Source organism: Myodes glareolus, chromosome 7 (assembly GCF_982192425.1).
Source record: "Myodes glareolus chromosome 7, mMyoGla1.1, whole genome shotgun sequence".
NCBI classification, from domain to species: Eukaryota; Metazoa; Chordata; class Mammalia; order Rodentia; family Cricetidae; genus Myodes; species Myodes glareolus.
Genome location: NC_142032.1, coordinates 26301412 through 26324495, shown reverse-complemented (window position 1 = coordinate 26324495; position 23084 = coordinate 26301412). Strand labels below are relative to the sequence as shown.

The 23084-nt window shown below is 40.7% G+C and overlaps 1 protein-coding gene across 1 annotated transcript in view; it reads right to left on the bottom strand.

Annotated features, from left to right (window-relative positions):
* Htr7 (5-hydroxytryptamine receptor 7) overlaps positions 1-22861 on the bottom strand; it is a 94517-nt gene extending 71656 nt beyond the window's left edge. The window contains exon 1 of the mRNA XM_048438905.3: positions 22009-22861. Within this exon, the coding sequence (XP_048294862.1) occupies positions 22009-22556 (548 nt within the window). The 5' untranslated portion in view covers positions 22557-22861. The remainder of the gene's footprint in view (positions 1-22008) is intronic.
* Between the last annotated feature and the right edge of the window lie 223 nt (positions 22862-23084).

Here is a 23084-nt window from a genome sequence, read left to right as displayed (position 1 = left end):
AAGTAAATAAATAAGTCCCATATAACTCCTATAATAAATAGGTGGCTTAATGTTTCAATAGATACTTTTAAAGACTTTATTTAACCTTTGGAAACCAGTAGCATTGTAGGAGCCTATAGCACCTAGAAAACTACGAAGAATGAAATCACAAGAAATTCATTCATGAGAATTTTGAGGAATTTTTCTGAGAACAGCAAAGACATTTTAAATCCAAACATATAAAAATACATTTCTCGAAATAAAATTCTGCAGTATATAGACATTTGGACCATATTGACCACAGCTGGATTAGGGTATGACCTGCAAATCTCCCATTTCTGACTAAATATTGATGGCTTCCGTTAATGTATGGTTCTGTCTGATATTTCAGATGAAAGAAACATTTGGAAAGAAGACATCTGTCTATCCAGCTCTCTGTCGGAAAATAGAAAGTATCAGTGTTCAGCACACAGAACACTCCAGAATTTCAGTTGGAACAAAGGCCACGATGAAAACTAAAATATAAATGGATGGATGGACAAATCCAGTCTGTTTGGATACTCACCTTCCTGGACCTGGAGGGAGAGGGGAGGAACTTGAACTTCCCACAGGGCAGGAAACCCTGACTGCCCTTAGGGACAAAGAGGGAGGAGGAGAGGGAAGGGGGAGTGGGAGAGTGTTGGGAAGAGGGGCGTAAATGGAAACTTTTATAATTTAATAAAATTACTTAAAAAAAAAGAATGCCCCCTCCCCAAGGGAAGCACCACAGATGTCCCCAGAAGTCCACAGCTTCTCGTCTTAAGACTGGCATCCTTAGCTTCACCACAGTCAGAAGAGTGACCCTTATCACATGTCTGGCCTAAAGGACAATTATTTTATGGTTGTCCTTAAGAATTCTTCAGCCACAGAAAGCTTGTTTGAAAACAAATCACAGTGTACCTGGTTTTTATTGATAGAAGAGCTAAAAACATTCCAATTGTTTGCAACTAGAAGCTAAATGACTCATAGCTCCTTCAGGAAAGGTCAGACCACACAGGAATTAATGGTCATACAATATCTTTAACTGAACTTTTTCAAGCTCCAAAGTCTAATATTTGAATAAAATAATCCTGATACTCTCTGCTAGATAGCCCTGGAAGATGGGTCTGTGTCTTTATTCAGTTTTGCATCTTTAATACTTAAATGTATAACAAGCAAAAAAGAAAATTTGCTTATTAAATAAATTTCAAGCTTACTCAATTGATCTTTTAACTCTCCTTTCCTGCCCTCTATGCAAGAGGGCAGTTTTATAGATAAGTATCTTGTATCTCTGTGTCTCTCTCTATTTGTTTGTCTTCTCTCTGTCTCTCTCTGTCTCTCTCTCTGTCTCTCTTTGTGTCTCTCTCTCTCTCTCTCTCTCTCACACACACACACACACATGCACACACACAATCCCTACTAAAACTCCTCACTTACATTGTACCTTAAACCTGTGAAGGAGTGGGTCTGGTATCTCATAGTAATCTCATCTTAACCTTGCCCCAGAAGCTTTTCATGGTAATCAAGTGAAGGATTCTCAGCTTGGAATAAATGGAGCTCACTACTTTCTCCAGCTTGTATGCAGAAACTTTGACATGCAAGTATTCTGAGCACCCAGCACTGTATAAGCCATCCAGAAAAAGGAGTCCTGATGACAGAGGCACAGGTTACCTTAGTTTTATCCTACAAGTTTCAACTTACTAGGACTGTTCAATATTTTCTTAGAGATTCAATTCTTTTGTGCCCAACAATAGACTCCCTGTTAAACAGAAATGCATACTTTAACACAATAACACTAACAATCGCAATGGTTAACATATCAGCACTCAGTACGAACCAGGCCTGTGGTAAGCAACTATCCACATCTATCAAAATCTGCAAAGTGAAGTTTTGATACCACCAGTTTTATAGATAAGTATCTTGTATCTCACAGAAGGGCAGGGATATAGTTCAGACTAGCAAGCACAAAAACCTAGCTTAAATCCCTACCACTGACACCACCCACCCACCAAAACACCAATGACTTCAAGTCCCAGGCTTCGCTCTGTTAGTTGTGTGACCTTAGGAATGTTTGATAACCTCCTGAATTTGATTCCTCTACCTTAAGAAGGAATCAACAAAGGCACCTTCACGCAGGGCTCTAGAAAGGGTTAAGCCAATTCAGCAGTGCCTACTGCTTGCTAAAACTAATTTCAACCCCACAATTCTCATCTATAAATCTGGCAGCCAAAAAGTTCTGAAACCAGATCTTCCCCCTTAAACTGGTTGCATCAGATTTCCTATGGCCACAAACTTAGCCCCTAACAACAACATGAATGTATTAATTAATAGTTATTTGGGTCATACACGTGATATGCATCTTCCTTAGCTAATATTGATGTTAGAAACCTGTAGTCCTTTCCAGACTCAAAAAAAAAAAAAATTTATTTCCTCCTCCTCTTTTCTGACTTCCAGAAGCTACTCCCATCCCTTGGCATGTTCATTCCACTTTCAAAGTGGTAGCTTGAGTCCTCCTCCCCCAGAACAGCCACACCACGGCGTCATCTTTTCTAACTCTCTTGCCCTCCTCTACGACATTTGAAGACCTTATGATTATACTGGAGACAACCAGACAATTCAGGAGAGGTTCTCAACCTTAAAGTCAACTGGCTGGAAACCTTGATTCCACCTGCTACATTCACCTCCCCTTTTACTATGCAGGGTCTTCCATTTTCAGGTTCCAGGAATTTGGACGCAGGTGGACATAGAAAAGCCAATTTTTTCCCTACTAAGTTGGCAGTAAAAGCTTATGTGGCAGTAAAAGATGATGTGAACTGACATTGCTAATTTTTTATCTTTAGTTTTCTCCAAGAAATGCAAACGTGCCCAGAAAAAAAATATTTTAGCATTTACATGGGTATCTCTTAATATAACTAAGATGACACATAATTAACTGTCTCGGAGACCTTATAATGTACATTCACTGAGTTGCATTTCTAAACTCCAAGAATTCAGGACTCTGAAATACATCCAGCCAGCACAAAGGATTTCAGCTATAACATTAATGAATTATGCTAATATTACAATTACAGTTGTTATTGATATCCTCATGCTCTTCTCTGAAATGGAAGAGAAAATGCTCTGCTGGCTGACAGGGTTAACAGATCGTGTTCACAGTGCCAATTACAAAGGGCCTGAGAAAGGGTCAAGAGACCTAGTGTCAAAGCACATACACAGACACCCCCTTGCAACTGCTTCTTGCTTTCCACATATCCCTAGAAAACAAATATTTAGCAACCATGGTTAAATTAGTTTACTTCTCTTCCTCACCTTAGAAGGGTTTGAATTCAGTATAAAACTAATCAAAGTCATTAAAGGGATTAAGTAAAATGAATCACGTAAATCTGTCATTGGGCCTGGTATACAGTACACTCTCAATAAATGGTATTTCTACGCCCAGCTGTTCTGCGCAGGCACCGCCTTCATACTTAACACCTATGACTTTCTTTGTGAGATTCACGAGTTTAATTGAAAATCTGTTGATTCACTGAAAAAAAAGCTTTGGAATTTTCATTTAATTTTGTTTGCATTTTATCCTGGACTACAGCAATGATGGTAAAAAATCCATCCCTGGTTTTCAGTCACTAAGGCTTTCACATTACTGGCAACTTGCTAATGTCTGTGTTCCACAGGTGAGGAGAGCCCTAAGTGACTCACCAGCTTACAATGCCTTGGGGGGACCATTCCTTGGTGTTATCGCTGCCTACTCCTTGCTTCTGTTCTCACCATGCAATCTCTTTCATCTTAATTTGGTTTCCCAAATAAACTCCACCTTCACCAAGAGGAATGTTCTATAGGAGTTGGAGAGTAAGAAGTTAGGCCCAGAAATGTGGATTCATGAATCTGAGACATCATTCCTTCCTTCTTCCCTCCCAACTTCCCTTTTTCCCCAGCCAACCCATAAAGACAATTGAACACTTACTACTTTCCAAATATTCTGCCGGGAACTAGAAATGCAATTTCTAGCTAGACAAGTCCAGCTCCTGCCATGCAGACTGTACAGATGAGCCCATGAATTATGAATCTATTACAGTCAATTTCTCACAGCTTTAATTACAAATTGAAGTAACTGCAAGAAAGGAAAAGTGCAGAGTGATCTGAGACTATTTAAGTATAGGGATTCCAGGAATGCTTCTTAACACATCACACAACAGGCAATGCCTACAATGATGAAAAAGAGCCAAATGAACTTTGGATTCAGACAGTTCTTGCTATTTGCAATGTGCATGGGTTTCCTCAGCATCCTCACCTACAGATTAGTCTTAAGAACATGTCATGTTCCCTTTTGATCAGAAGAGATACTCGAAGTCAGATACTCAATAAACATACTTGCAAGGATGCTAGGAAGATTCAATAATAGGTTACTGTTATATGTCTATAAACTTAAGTAACATAAAAAATAATCATCAAATGGTAGATTATATCCAAAATACTTACAATATTTATATTATAATGACACATCTACACTGAGTTTCAAGGAAATGTGGAAATATTTGTAAGAAGGAAAATCAAGTTGGGAAGAAATTGATAGTGAAATTCCATGGTTCAGATTGAGTTGAACCATGTAATAGATAGCATAGCAGTAACTGCTAATCAGTAAGAAGTTAAGGACTCCAGTAGTCCTTAATCTGGAAGCCAAATAACCCTTCATAATCCTCCTCCTTCTGAAGCATGGTCCTCATCCAAAGTGGCCAGACCTCTAGTCACCAGTTTCCTATTCTAGACAACAAAGAGGGAAAAAGGACAAAATAAAAAGGAGGGATTCATGCTAATTGTCTTGAAGAATGCTATCAGAAATCTAAAATATTAAGAGTTCTATTAACAATTCTTGGGTCAAAATAGGGTAACATGACCACACCTAGATGCAAGAGAAGCTAGGAAATAAGCCTTTAGACTAAAAAGCGTTAGCCTGAGTCTGGAAGTATTTCCACAACTAAAGAGGAAGGAGAGGATAGAAACCAGGGTGAGCAACTGCAGAATCAGCAACAAGAAGTAAAGGCTTATTGACTTGGGTTTCTTCCTTGACACCCCCTCACTTGGAAGGCCTTCCTGCTCTTCTCTCTGAACTCACTCATATGCTTTCCATTTGCCTGGGATACTTTCTGGTATTTTCACCGAACTAATGCCACATTTCTACTGTGATATAAGAAAAGATTTACCCCAACCATTGGACCATATCCCAATTTCTATTATATTTGTGAAATATACCTTTCCTGTTATTTTCTGCAAATATTATTTCTGTTTTATATTTATTTAGAATTATTTATAAAATTATAAAACATTTATATTCATATAAAACATAAGTGCTACATATGCATATATAATGTCTAAGTATATAATGCTTAAATTGGTTTGAATGTAGTTCCAGCTCTATAAACTGTATACCTTTAGACAAGTCACCTGTGCCCTCTGAACCTTTGGTTCCTCTAACAGCACATGGAGATAAGAACAATCATTTCATAATGCTGCAAGGAGGATTAGAGGAGATTTGGTGTGTGGAAGCAGTCTATGAACAGAAAAAGCAATCCTGTTAGTTAACATGAGAGAAAATTCAAGTAGCTTGTGGGAAGTGTGACCTCCCAAAAGAACAAGGGATTCTGATTCTTCTCTCTCGTCTTTCCTTAGCAAAGCTAGAAGAAAATTCCGACAATTCTTAAAATGTATGTACAAGCTGAAAATTAATATAGAGTTGAAAAAGAAAGACAATCTGGAGATGCCAGACTACCCCTGCACTGCTGATCACAGCAGAACTAACGCCAATAGCCAAACTCAGATCATCGAAGGCAATGACTCATAGAACCTGGCAGAGAAGCAAGACTTCAGCCAAGACACCAGTCAGAACTAAACACTGTGGCTCTTGGAAAAGCACCAGATGACTTCCTGTAACTGTGAACAACCTAAAGATGACCCCTGTCCCTACACTGGGAGCTAAACACCAGGGGCTGCTGACAGTACTTAGACAATAACTACATCTGCTCAGATTAATCATACATCTCAAAGACAGCCAAATGCACGTCACAAGTTGTCATCAAATAAAGACTTTTGTTTCTTTTGCTACAAAATGACCTGTTTGTGCTAAGAAATGCCTAATTGTATATGAATGCTTTAATCATAATTTTAAACTCAAATTCCAACTCCAGTTCAGAAGCAAACATTGCATTACCCCGGAAGCATGTCACTTGGATAACAATCTCTTCCCAGGTAGAAATGACAATTATTCTTGTCTTCCTTAGCTACATACCCTCCTTATTTAAGTTACCAATAGCGCACATCCTTACATGACATTGTTTATTACTTTTCTTGTGCATGGAATCACACACATTTACTCTTTTGTACTTTGCTTCTTCTGGTCAGCATTATGTATATGACTCTGCAATATTCATTGTTTAAATGATATGACATCTAAAATTTGATTTAATCAGTGCTGTATGTTTTAAGTAAGTTCTCTAAGTGGTTCTGATTCACAGTCAATTTCTTCAACTATCTATAAATACCACAATTTATTTACTAATTCTATCATTGACACATATGTGTATTATTCATCTAAAGCTCAGGAATTTTAAATTGGTGACTACAATGAACATTTTTATAGAATGCTGTTAATAGACAGCAGTCTCTCTTATTTATATATATATATATATACATATACTTATAGTAGATTAATAAAGTTATAGTGTATATGTATCCTCAGTAACACATGACAATAGTAAAAAATGTTAAATGGTTCATCAGTTTACAGTTCCACTGCTACATATGACAGCTCTCTTTATTCTTCATTCTTGCCAACATTTAGTATTTTTTCAGACATTTCATATGTTGATCATCTGGATCATCTTAAGCTTTCTAACTTACGATCAAAGTCAACTACTGTGCAACATTTAGTACATGTCTGTAATCTCAGCACTTAGGAGGCTGAGGCATGTAAATTATCAGTTCAACGGCAGACTAGATTGTGTTACAAGATCCTGTCTCAGAAACAAATAAGTAGAACCAAAAAAAACCCAACCATTAATTAACAGAACTTTAAATATGAACTCAGCTTCACAAATACAGTCAAACATTGCTTAGCAGCAGAGGCCAGAGACACATTCCAAGGAGTATCATCAGTTTCATCATTATGGAAACACATTATTTACCCAAATTAAAATGACCATGCGGTGGTTTCAAAGAAAATGGTCCCCAAAGGAAGAGGCACTATTAAGGAGTGTGGCCCTGCTAAAGTTCGTGTGACCTTGTTGGAGGAAGTGCATCACTGTGAAGGCGAACTTTGGGGTCTCATATATGATGGGGAATCTCAGCCAATCATATACCATACAAAACAAATAAAAGATTGAAGTGCCTTGCCACTTCCTTTCTTTGGTTCCCTGCTCATCTGGTGTTTGTGGGATCTCTGGTCGTGTAAGTTTTCCCCTTTTATTAAAAGCTAAATCTTTTTGTATTGAGTTGGCCTGGTTAATTATCAATTGACCACGCCCCTTCATTTTGGAGCCCAACATGGGCCCTTCACATATATGTTCAGGATATTGCCCAGTGACTCAGACCACTTCCTGTAGCCTGCTCAAGATGTAGGACTCTCAGCTTCTACACCAGCACCATGTCTGTCTGTACACAGCCATGTCCCACTGTAGTAAGGAGGCCACTTGTTGGTTCCTGGCTGCTCAGCCCCAAAATAATCATGCAGAAACTGTATTAATTAAATCACTGCTTAGTCTATTAGCTCTAGCTTCTTATCTAACCCATTTCTATTAATCTGTGCATCACCTCGTGGCAGTGGCTTACTGGATAAAGTTCCAACATCTGTGTTTGGCAGCACTACATGGCTTCTCCCTGACTCCACCTCCTTTCTCCCAGCATGCCATTTAGTTTTCCCCGCCTACTTCTATTCCCTGCGCAGGCCCAAGATAGTTTCTTTGTTGACCAATTGTATTCATAGCATGCAAAAGGGAATCCCACATCACTTTCCCTTTTCTGTTTAAATAAAAAAGAAAGTTTTAACTTTAACATAGTAAAACTACATATAACAAAGCAGGTATCAAGCAATAATTATAGTTACAATATTTATATCTACTTTATCTTTTATCATAACTAAGGAAAACTATAACTATAAATTCTTCAACTCCATCAAAGACTCCAGAAGGATATAATATTGCCTAAGTAAACAAGAAGTGCATTGTAAGCAATTTCTAAAACTCTAGCTTGTTGCCTGGACAGTCACCTATAGTTCTTCTGTATTGTTGGGGAATTCATCTTCATCCTACAGGCCCATGGTATCCAGCAGACTTTTCCACAAACCAGGAAATTTCAAAGTCAGTTCCACCTATATTGGTAGTTTGTCAGTCACTTTCTTCTGTGTTCTGCAGAATGTCTGGAAGACTATTTCGTGTACCAGAAACACTGAAGGACCATCTCACCTTTAGGCAAGATCAGCAGTCATTTCTCTGTGGGTCCTGTATGTCCAGTTCATCAAGCAGTCCAGGCAAGAGCACTTTCTTGCCCCAATGGCTAACCAACTCCATAAAGAGCCTCTTTGATGCCCATCTTCCTCTTGAAGTAATTGGTGATGCCAGGAGCAGATGTTTCTCATTATCATGAAAACTCCTACGTTCTTAAACATTTTAAATGTCATATTCTGTAGTCTTTGGAAGTTTTGAAGAATTCCTATCTAAATGAAATATATCTCTATATATCTAGAAACCCTAATATGACTACACACCTGACTATTATAGTTGATTATCTATTAACCTATATTTCTTAATTATACATTATATTTTTAAGTGAGCTGCACAAACACAATACCTTAATCAAGAACAAAATATATATAATAAAATTGATCTTAAATTTGTATCAATAGAGTAAGATCCATACCAATGCAAATCTCTATAGCATATCCCCTTTAAATGTAAGCAAGCATTTATAAACAATATTTGGGAATTTGGGCATAGTTCTTTTCCATACTTCTTCCTTCTGTTTATTGGGTGAAGTAATTTTTTGAGGGGTGTTTAAAGATCTTGGCCCATCAAACCACATAAGTCTGGAAGGATTCCACAGATTCTCGTCATCTGTGGAAACAAAAGAAGAACCTCTTTTCCAAAGCAACATATCCTTATACCCATATTTTGAATTCAAGGTACCTTTAAAATATATATGTTGGCTTAGCTTAGTAATCCCCAGAATCAAATGTCTCTCTACCATCAAAAACTTCAAAGAAAACACAATAATATACATAATTCAGACTCTCTGTGTATTCTCCACCTTTATGTGGATTATTGTTTTTTCACTCCTTTAATCTATGACTGTATGTACTGTCTCTTTAAAGATTTTACCTTTTTTTAACCATTTACTTCTTTTCCAAGTCTCTATACTCTTTTTCTTCTCTCTCCCAAGCCTATATACATTTATCCAACAGTGTGACCCATTTAGAAGTCTTCTGGATTTTTCTTTATTGCATATCTGTAATTATTTTTCTGACCAGAAGCACCTCTTAAAATGCTAAGCGCTTCTTAAAAAGTTAATCTGTGGCACTACTAGGGCATATATGGCAGTGCCTGCTAGCCCTGCCCAGTCCAACATGGCAGAATTGTTTGTCACCTCTGAGAGCCATGCACAGTGCACCATCTCTAGACACACAGCCGGTCCATGTTGCCAAGCAAGCTATAGCATGTTGCTCACAAACCCCATTCAAATGTTTGGTCTCCTAAAAGAGCCAGAGGTCACACTGGCAAAACGGCCCAGAAAGCTGGCATTTTTAAAACAGTGCTGCTTTTTTTCTGCTATTACTGAATCAGGGAGGCCTTTCTTAAAGGAGCTGTGGCATGCCACCAGCAAACAACAAGAAGCTGTATTAAATGCTGTGTTTTTGTGTCTAGAATTCCTTTTCAAGATCTCTCTGGTTTTAAGTGGATTTTAGTCACCACATTGGCACCAATCACAGCATACAGAGGGAAAGCCCACATCACCCCACCATGATGATAATGGACTAAACCTCTGAAAATGTAAGTGAACCACCACAATTAAATGATTTTCTTTATAAGAGTTGCCAAGGTCATGGTGTCTCTTCAAAGCAATAGAAATCCTAACTAAGACAAAAGTTGGTACCAAGGACTAGGGTATTGTGGTGATAGGCCTGACCATATCTTTTGTTTGGAGGGACTTGGACTTTGGTACTTTGAGTCAAGAATGCAGAGGATTTCTTTAAGCACTGCTTAATGGGTAATACTAGTAGGAGCATGGAAAACAAAGGTGCTGATAACAATTTAAACTTCCAGGGACCGGTTCAAGAGGTTTCAGAGAAGAAGAATTTTATTATATTGGCTAGGAATTGTTCTTGTGATATTTTGATGAATAATGTGTCTGATTTTTGCCCTTGTCCAAAAAGTTTGCTTGATGATAAAGTGAAGAATTTTGAATTAATTCCCTTGGCAAAGGAAATCTCCAAACAGCCTAGTATAGGCTCTGTTTTGTGGTTACTAGCACTAACTCCAATAAAGATATATAATAAAAAGGAGCAATCTGAGCAAAGAAAAATATTTGAGGAGAAAATGAGCACCAGGAAATGGAATGGGGCTAAATTTTGTTTTCAGGGAAAACAGATTAAGAAATGGAATAAAGAGTGTGGTGACCTCAGGGAAAGGTCCCACCCACCTAAGTTTCAAATTTGTAAAAAAGAACTAAAGAAAAAGAGCAGAGTGTAGTGCTGTACTCCTATAATCCCAACACTTGGAAGGCAGAGGGTGGTGGATCTCTGAACTTGAGGCCTGCCTGGTCTACATAGCAAATTTCAGGACAGCCAAATTTAGTAATTGAAAAACAGAAAGCTAGTAAAGATGAGATGTAACTGAATGAGGGGATCATATTCCCCCAACCAGCAGTAGAACTTAGAGCTTCAGCCAGTGGCTTTAGAGGCAATGATGAAAGAAAGGCATTATAGAACCTTCCTCTGTGACTGAGGAAAGCTGCTGAGGTCAGGCATATGTCAGGGGTGTCCTTGAATGGAGGCCTAAAGAGACCATCGAATGAAGATGAGAAGTTGAAACCTGGATATCTTGGGACCCCAAGATGTTGCAGATGCCAGAGCCATGGATACCTGCTGAAAAGAGTGCTAACAGGGAGTAGAACCAGCCTAAGAGAAAGAAGAATGCTGCAGCCAATAAAGCTGAAAGAAACTGGTGATCTGAAGAGTCTTGACATGTGGGACAGTAATGCATTTTCTATGCTATTATATGTTGGAATTTTATGATCTGGTTTTGATTTTGATTTTATAGGGGATTGCAGTTAAAGAGATTACTTAAATCTCAGAAGAAACTTTGAACTTTAAATTTTTAAATGAGTTAGAGACTTATTGACTATGGGGACTTTTGAAGTTGGACTGGATTCATTTTTGCATTATGATATGCTAAAAGCCTTGAAGGGTCAGAGAATAGAATGTGGTGCTTTGAAAGAAAATAACCCTCAAAGGGAATGGCACTATCAGAAGGTGTGGCCTTGTTGAATGAAATATGTCACTGTGGAGGCAGGCTTTGAGGTCTCATATATGCTCAAGATACCACCCAGTAACTCAGACCACTTCCTGTTGCCTGTATATCAAGATGTAGCCAGCACCATGTCAGTCTGCATGCTGCCATGTCCCACCATGATGATAATGGACTGAACTTCTGCAAATGTAAGTCATTCCAATTAAATGTTTTTCCTTTATAAGAGTTGTCATGGTCATGGTGTCTCTTCACAGCAAGAAAACCCTAAGACAGGCTATAACATCGCAAGGTGATATAATTTTATGAGACTAAAATTACACATGCAGCACATCACTGATTGAAATGTGATGGGGGCTGGAGAGATGGTTCAAGGGTTAAGGGCATTGGTTGCTCTTCCTGAAGACCTAAGTTCAACTCCAAACAGCCATATGGCAGTTCACAACTGTCTGTAACTCCAGACCCAGGTGATTCAACACACATGGTGTACAGTCACACATGTAGGCAGAACACCCATTCACATAACATAACATCTTTACATGCTGTTATGCAGAATATGACTGGATATTATTTAATGGTTTTTCTTGGAGTAGGGCTGATACAAGAAAGTATTTAGTATCTTGGAAAAATAACAAAACATAACAAAAAATCAATATAACAATACACAATCAAGAGTGTAGAGAGAAAAACATAATATTCTACAAGATGTGGAGGAGCAAGGCGGAGACAAATCACAGTCCTTGTAGATTAAAGTGTTTTAATTTCATCCTGAGTGAAACGAAAAGCCAATGTTGGGTTTTAAACAAGAAATTTACAAGATGCTATTTCTATATTTGTATGTTTAAACTATTTCGGGCACATTCACTTTTAGCTGTAATGAGGTTTTCAGATGTTTCAGACCAATGTTTCCACTTAAAAAACTGCAAAAAGTCTGACACAATACAAAGTGCACACATGCCTTCTTGTAGGTATCACAGAGCTGTGAAACAGTAGGACTTCAGGACTGAAAGCACTGTAGAAGACAGGAAGGTAGGCTCAAATCCCCTTGAGTCATTACCCAAAACTGGGTCAGGCTTAAAGGGCTGAGGATCCAGGAAAGAGCCTAAACAGGGAACCGCTTTTTTTATTATTTTTATTGAGCTCTACATTTTTCTCTACTCCCCTCACTTTCTCTTCCCTCCCCTTCAACCCTCTCCCAAGGTCCCCATGCTCCCAATTTACTCAGGAGATCTTGTCTTTTTCTACTTCCCATGTACATTATATTCATGTAAGTCTCTCTTAGGGTCCTCATTGTTGTCTAGGTTCTCTGGGATTATGATTTGTGAGCTGGTTTTCTTTGCTTTATGTTTGAAAACCACTTATGAGTGAGTATATATGATAATTGCTTTTCTGGGTCTGGGTTACCTCACTCAGAATGATGTTTCTAACTCCATCCATTTGCCTGCAAATTTTAAGATGCTGTTATTTTTTCTGATGTGTAGTACTCCATTGTGTAAATACTGTGTAATACTCCATTTTCCTTATCCATTTTTCGGTCAAGAGGCATTTAGGTTGTTTCCAGGTTCTGGTTATGACAAACAATGCTGCTATGAACATAGTTGAGCACATGTCCTTGTGGCACAGTTGAGCATCCTTTGGGTATATACCCAAAAGTGGTATTGCTGGGTCTTGAGGAAGATTGTTTCCTAATTTTCTGAGAAATCATCACACTGATATCCAAAGGGTCTGTACCAGCTTGCACTCCCACCAGCAATGCAGGAGTGTGCAAGGAACTGTTTTTAAAAGTCAAAAACACCAGAAAAGCTTTTGGCAATCTTCTGGGACAAGAGAGACAAAAATTAAAGACTTGAGAGGCCAAGAACCCAGTGAGAAGGGAGGACTAGAAAACCATGCAGGCACTAATCTGGCTTTCCACTCAAGACATTTGCTGAATTCTGGAATAGAGGTGAGCAGGAGGCTAAGAACGATAAAGCTTCCATACCAAAAGTTTCCAGTGGGTGTTTTGACAGTCTCGCAGTTCTCAAGAGACAAAAATATGAGTAAGTCAGAGGGAGAAGTCACTGGGAACACCCAAGTCTCTGAGCTGAAATCCTAGGAAGACTACATCCTAGAAAGGGGCATCTGCCTGTGGTAACATTTCATCAGTAAAGCACAAGTTATGGGGACAGCTTGCCATGTTCACCTTTATTGTCAACTTCATTAGATTTTAAATCACCATGGAAATATTTTCCGGTTGCATCAAAAAGGTGTTTCAAGAAAAGTTTAACTGAAAAGGAAAGATCCCTTGTATAGAGTCAGCAACATTTCATGGTCTAGGATGCTGGATTTAATAGAAAAGGAGCAGGTAACTTGAGGACCAGGATTCATCTCTCTGTTTCCTAACTGAGAACATAATGGGATCAGCTGCATCATGTTGCTATGAGCATGGTTTTCACACTACAGTAAACTATGTTCCCTCAAACTAAACCCATTCTCACGGCATGGGAAATGGTTCAGCCAGAAAAATGTTTGCCCAACAAGTACAAGGAGCTGAGTTCGGCCCCTAGCACCTAGGTAAAAGAAAAGCCAGATGTGGCTCAGGAAGCAGAGATCACTGAATCCCTAAGGCTGGCCAGCCAGCCTAGCCAGTTAGTGAGCTCCAAGTTTAATGAGAAACCTTGTCTCAAAATAAAACAACTCTCCTTTAAATTGCATTTCTTCAGGTATTTGGCCACAGCAACAAGAAATACACTTAATCAAGAAAGTTGGTAGCAGGAGCGCAATCATTGTGATAAATCTGACAACGTAGTTCCTAGGTATTTAGAACGAATCTTCAGGGTAAAATGGAAGCACCTGAAACTTCAAGCTAAAGAAGCCCTAACTGTAAATAGACCTCAGTGGGTCAGTCCAGTAAGAATCTGGAAGAACAGAACGCCAAGAGAACTATGGAAAGTGGACACATTGGTTCGTGAGGTTTCAGAGTGAAAGAGGAATTCTATCAAGACCTAGGTTAGAGGCCATTCATGTTATATGCTTGCAAAGAACCTGACATCATTATGCCTGCCCTGAGAATTTGAATGAGGATGAGTTTTAAAATAATCAATGAATTTGTTTGGTAGGTGAAATTTCAAGACAGGAAAAGCAACAAACAGACTGAGACATGGCTATTAGTTACTGCTCTTATCCAGATCTACAGTGTGAAAAAAAAAAAAAAGGTGAAGCAGAAAGACATGAAAGATGGAACTTGGTGAAGAAAGGAGCATGAAAGAGCCTAAAACTATGAAGAAGGAGGGTGCCAAGAAATAAGCTGTAATTGATGAAGTGATTAGTGCCATAAAGGGAAACCTCTCACACTACACTACTCTAATAGGAAGGTGCTCTGGGTAAGACCCCATCCATTGAAGGCTCCGGGTTACAATAATACAAATATATTTAAAAGGTCAGTGATTGGAGAATGCTGGTGAAGGGACTTTCTGTTCCAAAATGACCATCCAGGAAAGTGTTTTCCCAGGGTCAACCTCAAAGGCGTGCAGGAGCTGCTGAAGTTATGGTCCAAGGATCCCAGGCTACATACATCTCAAGAGGCACTGCCTTATACAGGGTATCGATTTTTCAGGCATGAACAGATACAAGAGGGAAATGGGGCTTTCACTGAGGTTCTAGAAAGCAAACGAGGCCAGACAATATGTAGCAAAGTTAGATTTCCTCCCAGAAAGCCTAGGAGACCATTTCATAAAACTGAAAAGGTAAAGCTTAAGTTGAAGTGAAGACTCCAGTATTTTAGAGATGCCAGGAACATGGGACATCCACCAGGGAAAGCAAAAATCACAGAGTGGAAATGATCGCCTCTCCCCTAACCAATAAAAGAGTCTGAATGTGATATCTGCAGCATAATCGGAGGAGCCAAACGGCTTTAGGCTGTTGGAGCCCAGGTGATTCCATCATGAGTCCCAGATGGCAGATATGGAGCTAAAGCGTTAGGTGTTTGCCCTTAATGGTTTCAGTCTTGTTCTGATCTGACTGACTATTCCTTACTGTCCTCTTAGTTCTCCGTTTTGGCATGTGAATGTTTACTCTCTTCCATTGTATATTGAAGGCATAAACAGTGTTTCTTGCTGTTGTTGTTGTTGTTGTTGTTGTTGTTGTTGTTGTTGTTGTTGGACAATCATAGTTAAGACATTTCTTTGAGTTTCAGAATAGACTTTCGACTTCTGAGCAGTGTTGGAACTGTTAAGTCTATGAAGACATTTACAAATGAAATAAATGTATTTTGCATTAAGATAAAAACTAGACTTTAGGAGCCAGGAGTGGAATGTTAGGATTTAAGTGATATATTTGGATTTGAAATTAGAAAGATGAATTTGATGGTTATCTTCACTGTCAATTTGATTGTATTTAGTATCACCTCAGGACATGTCTGTAAGAATGTTTTTGGAAAGTTTTAACTGAAAAGGGAAGACTCACCATTAATCTGGATAACACTATATCATGAACTAGTGACTTAGACTGAATTACAAGGAGAAAATAATAAGGTCATTATCCATCTTTCTCTACTTCCTGACTGTGAAACCCATGTGAACTGTTGTTTTATGCCCTGTCCACCATGCCTTTCCCATTATGAAGAACCACACCCTACACTATAAGCCAAAACAAACTTATTCTACCTTAAGTTGCTTATCAGATATTTTGTCACAATAATAAGAAAAATAATACAGAACTCATCCCTTAGCTGAATTAAAATAATCACCTCCTCGATATGTCTGCCTTGCATCTGTTTGAATGAGATGCTCCTTGTAGTCTCAGGCAGTTGAATGTTTGGTTCCCATCTGATGGCACTGTTTGGGGAGGTTTAGGAGGAAGTGTGGCTTTGCTGGAGGAAGTGTGTCACTGGAGGTGGGCCTTGAGAATTTAAAGACTCTCATTGATGGAGGAGGGTCATCTGTCTATGTGTTATTTTCATTGGTTAATAAAGAAACTGCCTAGGCCCTTTGATAGGACAGAAAATCAGGTAGGCAGAGTAAACAGAACAGAATGCTGGGAGGAAGTCGCCATGACTCTCCTCTCAGAGACAGACGCAGGTTAGGATCTTTCCTGGTAAGCTCACCACCTCGTGGTGCTACACAGATTACTAAATATAGATTAAAGCAAGATGTGAGAATTAGCCAATAAGAGGCTGAAACTAATGGGCCAGGCAGTGTTTAAATGAATACAGTTTGTGTGTTGTTATTTCTGGGTGTAAAGCTAGCCATGCAGGAGCCAGGCGGGAACGCAGCCCGCCACTCCTTCTATATCTATCACTCCAGGTTTGCTGTTTCTGTTTCCTGTTGTGGTTCAGGATATGAGACCTCAGTGTGCTGTTCCAGCCGCCATGCCTGACTACTGCCATGTTTCCTTACCATGATGGTGATGGTTTCTAATCCCTCTGGAACCACAAGCCCAAATCAAGTCTTCCTTCTTAAAGTTGCCTTGGTCACAGTGTTTTACCACAGCAATAAAAAAGTCACTAATACTAGATTCACTAAGTGACTTGATTAGCAATCAACATTCAGAGCAGCTTTATACATAACAGCAGAAACTAAAAATTTAAATTATACACAAACCAAATGATTACATCATTTTCCAATGAGATACAACTCATAAATAAAAATAAATGAATCATTAATAGGTTAAAACTATCGATGAATCTTATGGACATTATGATGAGCCTAAGAAGGAGGATTCGAAGGAGTGAGTGTTAACGCTGGACATAGTAGCATATGCCTACAATCTCAACACTAGAGAAGCTGAAGCAGGAGGACTGTGCCAGCCAGACTACATACCTGTCACAAACAAAAGAGAACATATATTATAGAGTTCCAGTGCTACCTTTTTACAAGTTCTAAGTCAAGGAAAACTATGTTATAATGCTAAAATTCAGGACATTGGCTTCCTTATAAAAGTTACAAAACAATTTACTCTTCATTCATTCTCTCTTGAGCACCTAACAGAGGTTACATTGCACATTGTGAAGAACGAGGAAAGGGCAAGACTCTGTGCGGATGACACTGTTACATTTAGTTTTCTTATACTGTTGACTATAAAGATAAGATTCTGTTAGTTACCAGGCTCTGCACTTAGAATGTACACTGTTCTGTATGTATTTCAAAATGGAAGTTTTAAAATACATTTCAGGTGTGTGAAAAGCTATACAAATAATAATAAGATTGCATCTACGTCTGAGACATTTAAAAAATCCCAATACAGTTGATGTGTGCTGATTCCCGATGGCACCTACCCAAGATAATCTCTCTCCTGAGCTAGATGTCTGTCAACCTCTGCACTAACTTATGCTTCTATTCTTATATAAGTTCCAAAAACAGCAATGTTTATTCCATGTGTTTTAAAACTCTATATATTGGTAATTTGAAACTAGGTATGGTGGCACATTATCTACAATCCAAGCACTTGGGAAGCAGAAACAGAGGGGAGCAAGAGTTCAAGGCCACTCTAGGGTTCCACAGCAAGTTTGAGGTCACCCTTGTCTATATGACTTTATAAAAGAAACTGGCTAAGAAAAGCACAGGGAGCTTTGTAGGATGACGAAACTGTATCTTTCCTAGGCTGTTGATCACATGGGTTGTAGTGGACATTTAGGATATATGGATTAGCCAATTGTCATTTCATAGCTGTAATCCAACATTTGGAAAGCTGAGGCAAGAGGATTATGAATTCAAGTTCAGCCTGAGCTACATAATAAACTTTTGTTTCAAAAGAATAAAAAGGAAAAAATTGTGTATTTTATTATACCTGACTTTATCTTAACTATGATTTTTTTCCTTCCCTGCAGTCTCTCTCACTCTCAAGAATTCTTTAGCGTTTTTCATTAATAAATCTATGTTTGCTCTGATGATGATGATGATGATGATGATGATGATGATGATGATGATAACAACAGATCATTCTAGATTTTTCTTAGGAAATGAATGGAGGTGGGCAAATGAAACTAGAGAGACAAGTTCAAACATTGCAGCAGATCTGGTAATACTGAACTCACACACTGAACAGTGAAGAAGGAAATACGGGTGTTGACAGTTCTTTGAGCTTAACCATGAAGTGGCATAAAAACCAGAGAAGGAAATAAGTACAAAAATGATGAATTCTTAAATTCATCTGAAAGTTGAGTTTAAGACTGAAGTTGACCTCGTAGAGAAGAAAAGACAGACCAGGGTATAAGCATTAATAAAAAGCTAAGTCTCTGAGAAGGGACATGGTGATATTTTGTTTGTGCTCTAACAAATAAAGCTTGCCTGAAGATCGGAGGGTGGAGCTAGCAGCTAGTCAACCACAGAAACCAGGCAGTAGTGGCTCACACTTTTAATCCCTTCACTTGGGATCTCAAGCCTTTGATCCCAGTACTTGGGAGGAGGAAACAGGAAGTGATATGGCTGGGTGGGAAGAGGAATATAAGGCAGGAGGAGACAGGATCTCACCCCCTTTTCAGGCTGATGAGCTGGCAAGGTTAGAAGTGCCTATGGCTTGCTCCTTTGTCTCTCTCTCTTCTCTTTCATCATTTACCCCATATCTGACTCTGAGTTTTTATTATTAAGACCAATTAGAATTCGCACTACAGAGGGATAGGATGCAAAGAGAGTTTTCTGATCTAATGGGTGCTACTTTTTTAATAAACATGAGTGATTCTCTGAAAGAGGTACAGGATGGGAATTTTCAGGCCTATGGAGAATAGCATGGTTTTGCATTAGAAAGAGCTGGGCAGATGTGGGATTTCTTTCTGTATGATGTGAATATGTTTTATTACCATTGGTTAATAAATAAAGTTGTTTCAGCCAATGGCTTAGCAGAGAAAAGACAGGTGGGGAAACCCGAACAGAGATAAAGACAGAGAGTGGGCGGAGTCAGGGAGATGCCATGTACCTGCAGAAGGAGAAAGACTCCAGAACAGAACCTTACCCGGTAAGCCACAGCCTCGTGGCGGTACACAAATTAATAGAAATGGGTTAGTTTAAGATGTAAGAGTTAGTTAATAAGAAGCCTAAGTTATTGGCCAAGCAATGTTGTAAGTAATATAGGTTCTGTGTGATTATTTGGGTCTGGGCTGCCAGGGAAACAAATGAGTAGTCTCCACCTACCCTGGGCAAGTAGTCCAACATGGTAGGACATGGTAAAGAAAACTTTCAGGTTTCACTTTGGCCAGCTATACTCCAACAGATATCAAAAAAAAATATAATAGCATGGTGTGAGCTAAAAAGAATAGCGTTACTCGTCCTTGGTTGCCTGTGTAAAGTACAATGCCACCTATTCTAGTTACTCAGGGAATGAATGAAGACTAGATTGTTTAGAAAGTGCATTCTGTGTCATTGGCATGTCCCACAGCAGAGCGAAAGAAACTACTTTTTTCTGAGATAATTCACCTTAATTATAAATGTATTTTTAATTCTTCCGACATTTAGCATTGACAGTCTTGGGAGAAAAAAAATCAGTATTTCTGCCAATTTCACCAATTCATTTTATCTTAAAAAAATAATACGCAGATCTAAAATTCGATTTAGATGGGAATTCACCAATGAGTCAATTCTTGGAGGAACAAAAGATAAAATATATGCCTACATTGCCATAACTTGTAACAGTCACAAGGATATAGTTAATGAAAAGCTGAGATCTTGCCTAGAAGAATTAACCTGTATGCTGTCTTCAGGGTATCCTGATAGCACCAAATTGCATGGGCGCACGGAGTGAAGGATGCCTTTAGCCCAAGTATAGGACTCACAGGGTGAGCTCAGCTGAACCTGAAGGTGCCCACAGCCACAGAAGCACCAGCGGACAAGTGAGCACAACACACTGTTTATCATTTTCCAATTACAAGATGAAGAAAGGCTTATCACGCCATCGCTCGCAGCATGCACTGATATTTGTTTTAAGGCACTAAGGTCCATTTACAAGAACTCCAATCATGGGAGAACTGTTTCTGGTTGGCTGAGCAGTCAGTGTCTGTGCATGTCACTCGTGGATGTACTTATTATGTATATCGAGTGCACACACCGAGCTCCTGTTGCCACAGCCAGACTGTAAATGCATATGCTTTTGTCATTTTTAACTACAGTAATTCAGAACTTCAGCTGCCAAGTTTGGTGACAACATTCTCACATAGGCAGTTCATGCTCCAGACTTAAAATAATTTCTTGTTTGCTGTCAGAAGCCCCTGTCATGACAAAAAAATATCAGGATCATCTTTTTTTTTTTTTCTAAATCACTACCTAAATACAACTACGATGTTTTCCTTGACAAACATCCCCTTTCCTATCGTTCCCTTTATTTTAGTAATGATAAACACTGGTCAAGACATTTCAAACACAACAAACCACGCACAAGCACAGCAGTGTTTTCAAGGAGAAAGGGGGGGAGAAACCTCAGCTACACGCCTGTGCATCCTCCGAGGCACTGTCATCTCAAATGCAGAGCCATCAATTGTTCTCCGCAGGCTGAAAGAGCTGCACATTTGAAGGTTCCGCGGGTCCACTAAGAAAAGAAGCAGCTAGTTCTCTGTTTCATTAAACACAACAGGGTATAGTCCTGGGCTGGGTTGAAGTCACCAGCAGAATTCAACTGTGGGTATTGAGGTTTCATATTTTTCAGTTACAAATGAAACCGAATTGTTCTGAGGCGAGAGAGTATTGAAACTATACTCTAAGTTGTCATTTGCATATGTCTAAGGCCAAAGAGCAGCTCCATCTCAAAGCCCCATATTCTTAGAGTCTGAAGAAACTCCAAGGATGGTCCTACTCCACCCCCCCAAAGCAGCGTTTTTGTTTTTTGTTTTTTGTTTTTTTTTTTCTTTTCCCAGCATCCCCGAAAGATGGTCAACCTCTGCTTCATTGCTCCACTGGGGGAGTTCTCGAGATCAGAGTCCTAGATTCCCAAGGAATATGACAAAAGACTAGAACCAACCTTTAAGACAGGAGTAAGGCTCCCGTCGGTAAGCTTGCAGGAAACTGAAACCAGACTTTCACGAGAATAAAATTCAGAATTAGCATTCGTAAGAGCGCAGGGTTTAAGAACCTAATGCTAGGGCTATTCAAGGGCCTTCTTCATCCTCCAGAGTCTGGGAAGCACGGTGCCTTTCCCCTCTTGACTGATTTCTTAAAGGGAGAAAATATTTTGTGGGTCACAACAATGGTTTGTCAAGCTAGAGAGCATCAAAACAAATTCTTTTAAAACAAATAAATAAATAAAAATTTTAAAAAAAAAAGCAAAGGAACCCCCTGGTGGAATTGTTGGTGCTTTAAAAACTCTGGTCTTAGAATCATCACTATACTAAACCAGAAACTGTTCACGGTTTCTTTTCAAGGTGTGCTTAGTCTGTGCTTGAAGTTGCCTGGTTGGTGTAGGGGAATGGGTGTGGGGTTGTATTTTAAGCTCAGCCCTTCATCCCACGGTGAAGTCTGGCTTGATCCTCCCAGGAAAGGCTGGCGCGAGCTCAGCGCCCAGCACATCCCCAGCGGAGTCTGGGACCGGGCCGCCTGACCCTTACCTGTCGATGCTGATCACGCATAGGGTCATGATCGAGGCCGTGCAGCACATGACGTCCATGGCGATGAAGACGTTGCAGAAGAAGTGGCCAAAGATCCACTTGCCCCCGATGAGGTCGGTGACGCTAACGAAAGGCATGACCGCCACAGCCACCGAGAGGTCAGCCAGCGCCAGAGATACAATCAGGTAGTTGGAGGGCTGGCGGAGCTTCTTGACGAAGCACACCGAGATCACCACCAGGCAGTTGCCCGCGATCGTCAGCAGCGTGATGAGCGTCAGGATGGAGCCGATCACAACTTTCTCTACTCTGCCGTAGTTGATCTGCTCCCCGCAGCCGGAGACATTGTCCGGGGGCGCGTCCCAGGTGGGCGCGGGGCTAGCCGTCACCTCCGGGACGCCGCTCAGCAGGTGTGGCATCCAGGAGCTCACCAACGAGTGGGCGCCACCGTCGGGGCTGAGGTCCTGCAGCCCGCGCCCCACCTCCGGCAGGATGAGCGAGCGGAGGTGGCTGTAGAGGTCGGGGCGGCCGCTGCTGTTAACGTCCATCATCGTGCCGAGCGCCGCTGCCCATGGAGCCGGCACCCCAGCCCAAGCGCTCCGGCTGCCGGCCCCAGGGCTGGATTCACCTTGCCCGCTCGGCTCTGCGCGGCCCAGCCATGGGGGCCGGCGCTGGCCACTGGGGGGCGCCCGGCTCGGCCTGGCGACCCCGCACGTCCCAGGGTCCCCCAGCCGCTGCGGGTGACGCGTGGGCGAGGACTCCCCACGGGAGGCGCCAGCGGTCCCCGACGGGCGCGCGGGAGGCGCGGGGTGGTGAACCGGCCCGGGCCAGGCTGACCGCACCGCAGCCCCGCAGCGGCGCGCGCCGGGGCCGAGAGCGCCCGCCCGGCGACCGCGGCCGAAGTTGCGGAGTGCGCCCCGCCCCTCGCGCCCGCCGCCGCCGCTCCCCTGCGGCAGCCGCGCCGCGTCCCAACCACCGCCTCCGGCCGCCGCCAGCGCCCCGCGCGCTCCGGGACGGGCTTTCCCTGCTAGGCAGCCCCGCCGCGCCACACGATGCCAATACCCAGCCCCGGCTCGCCC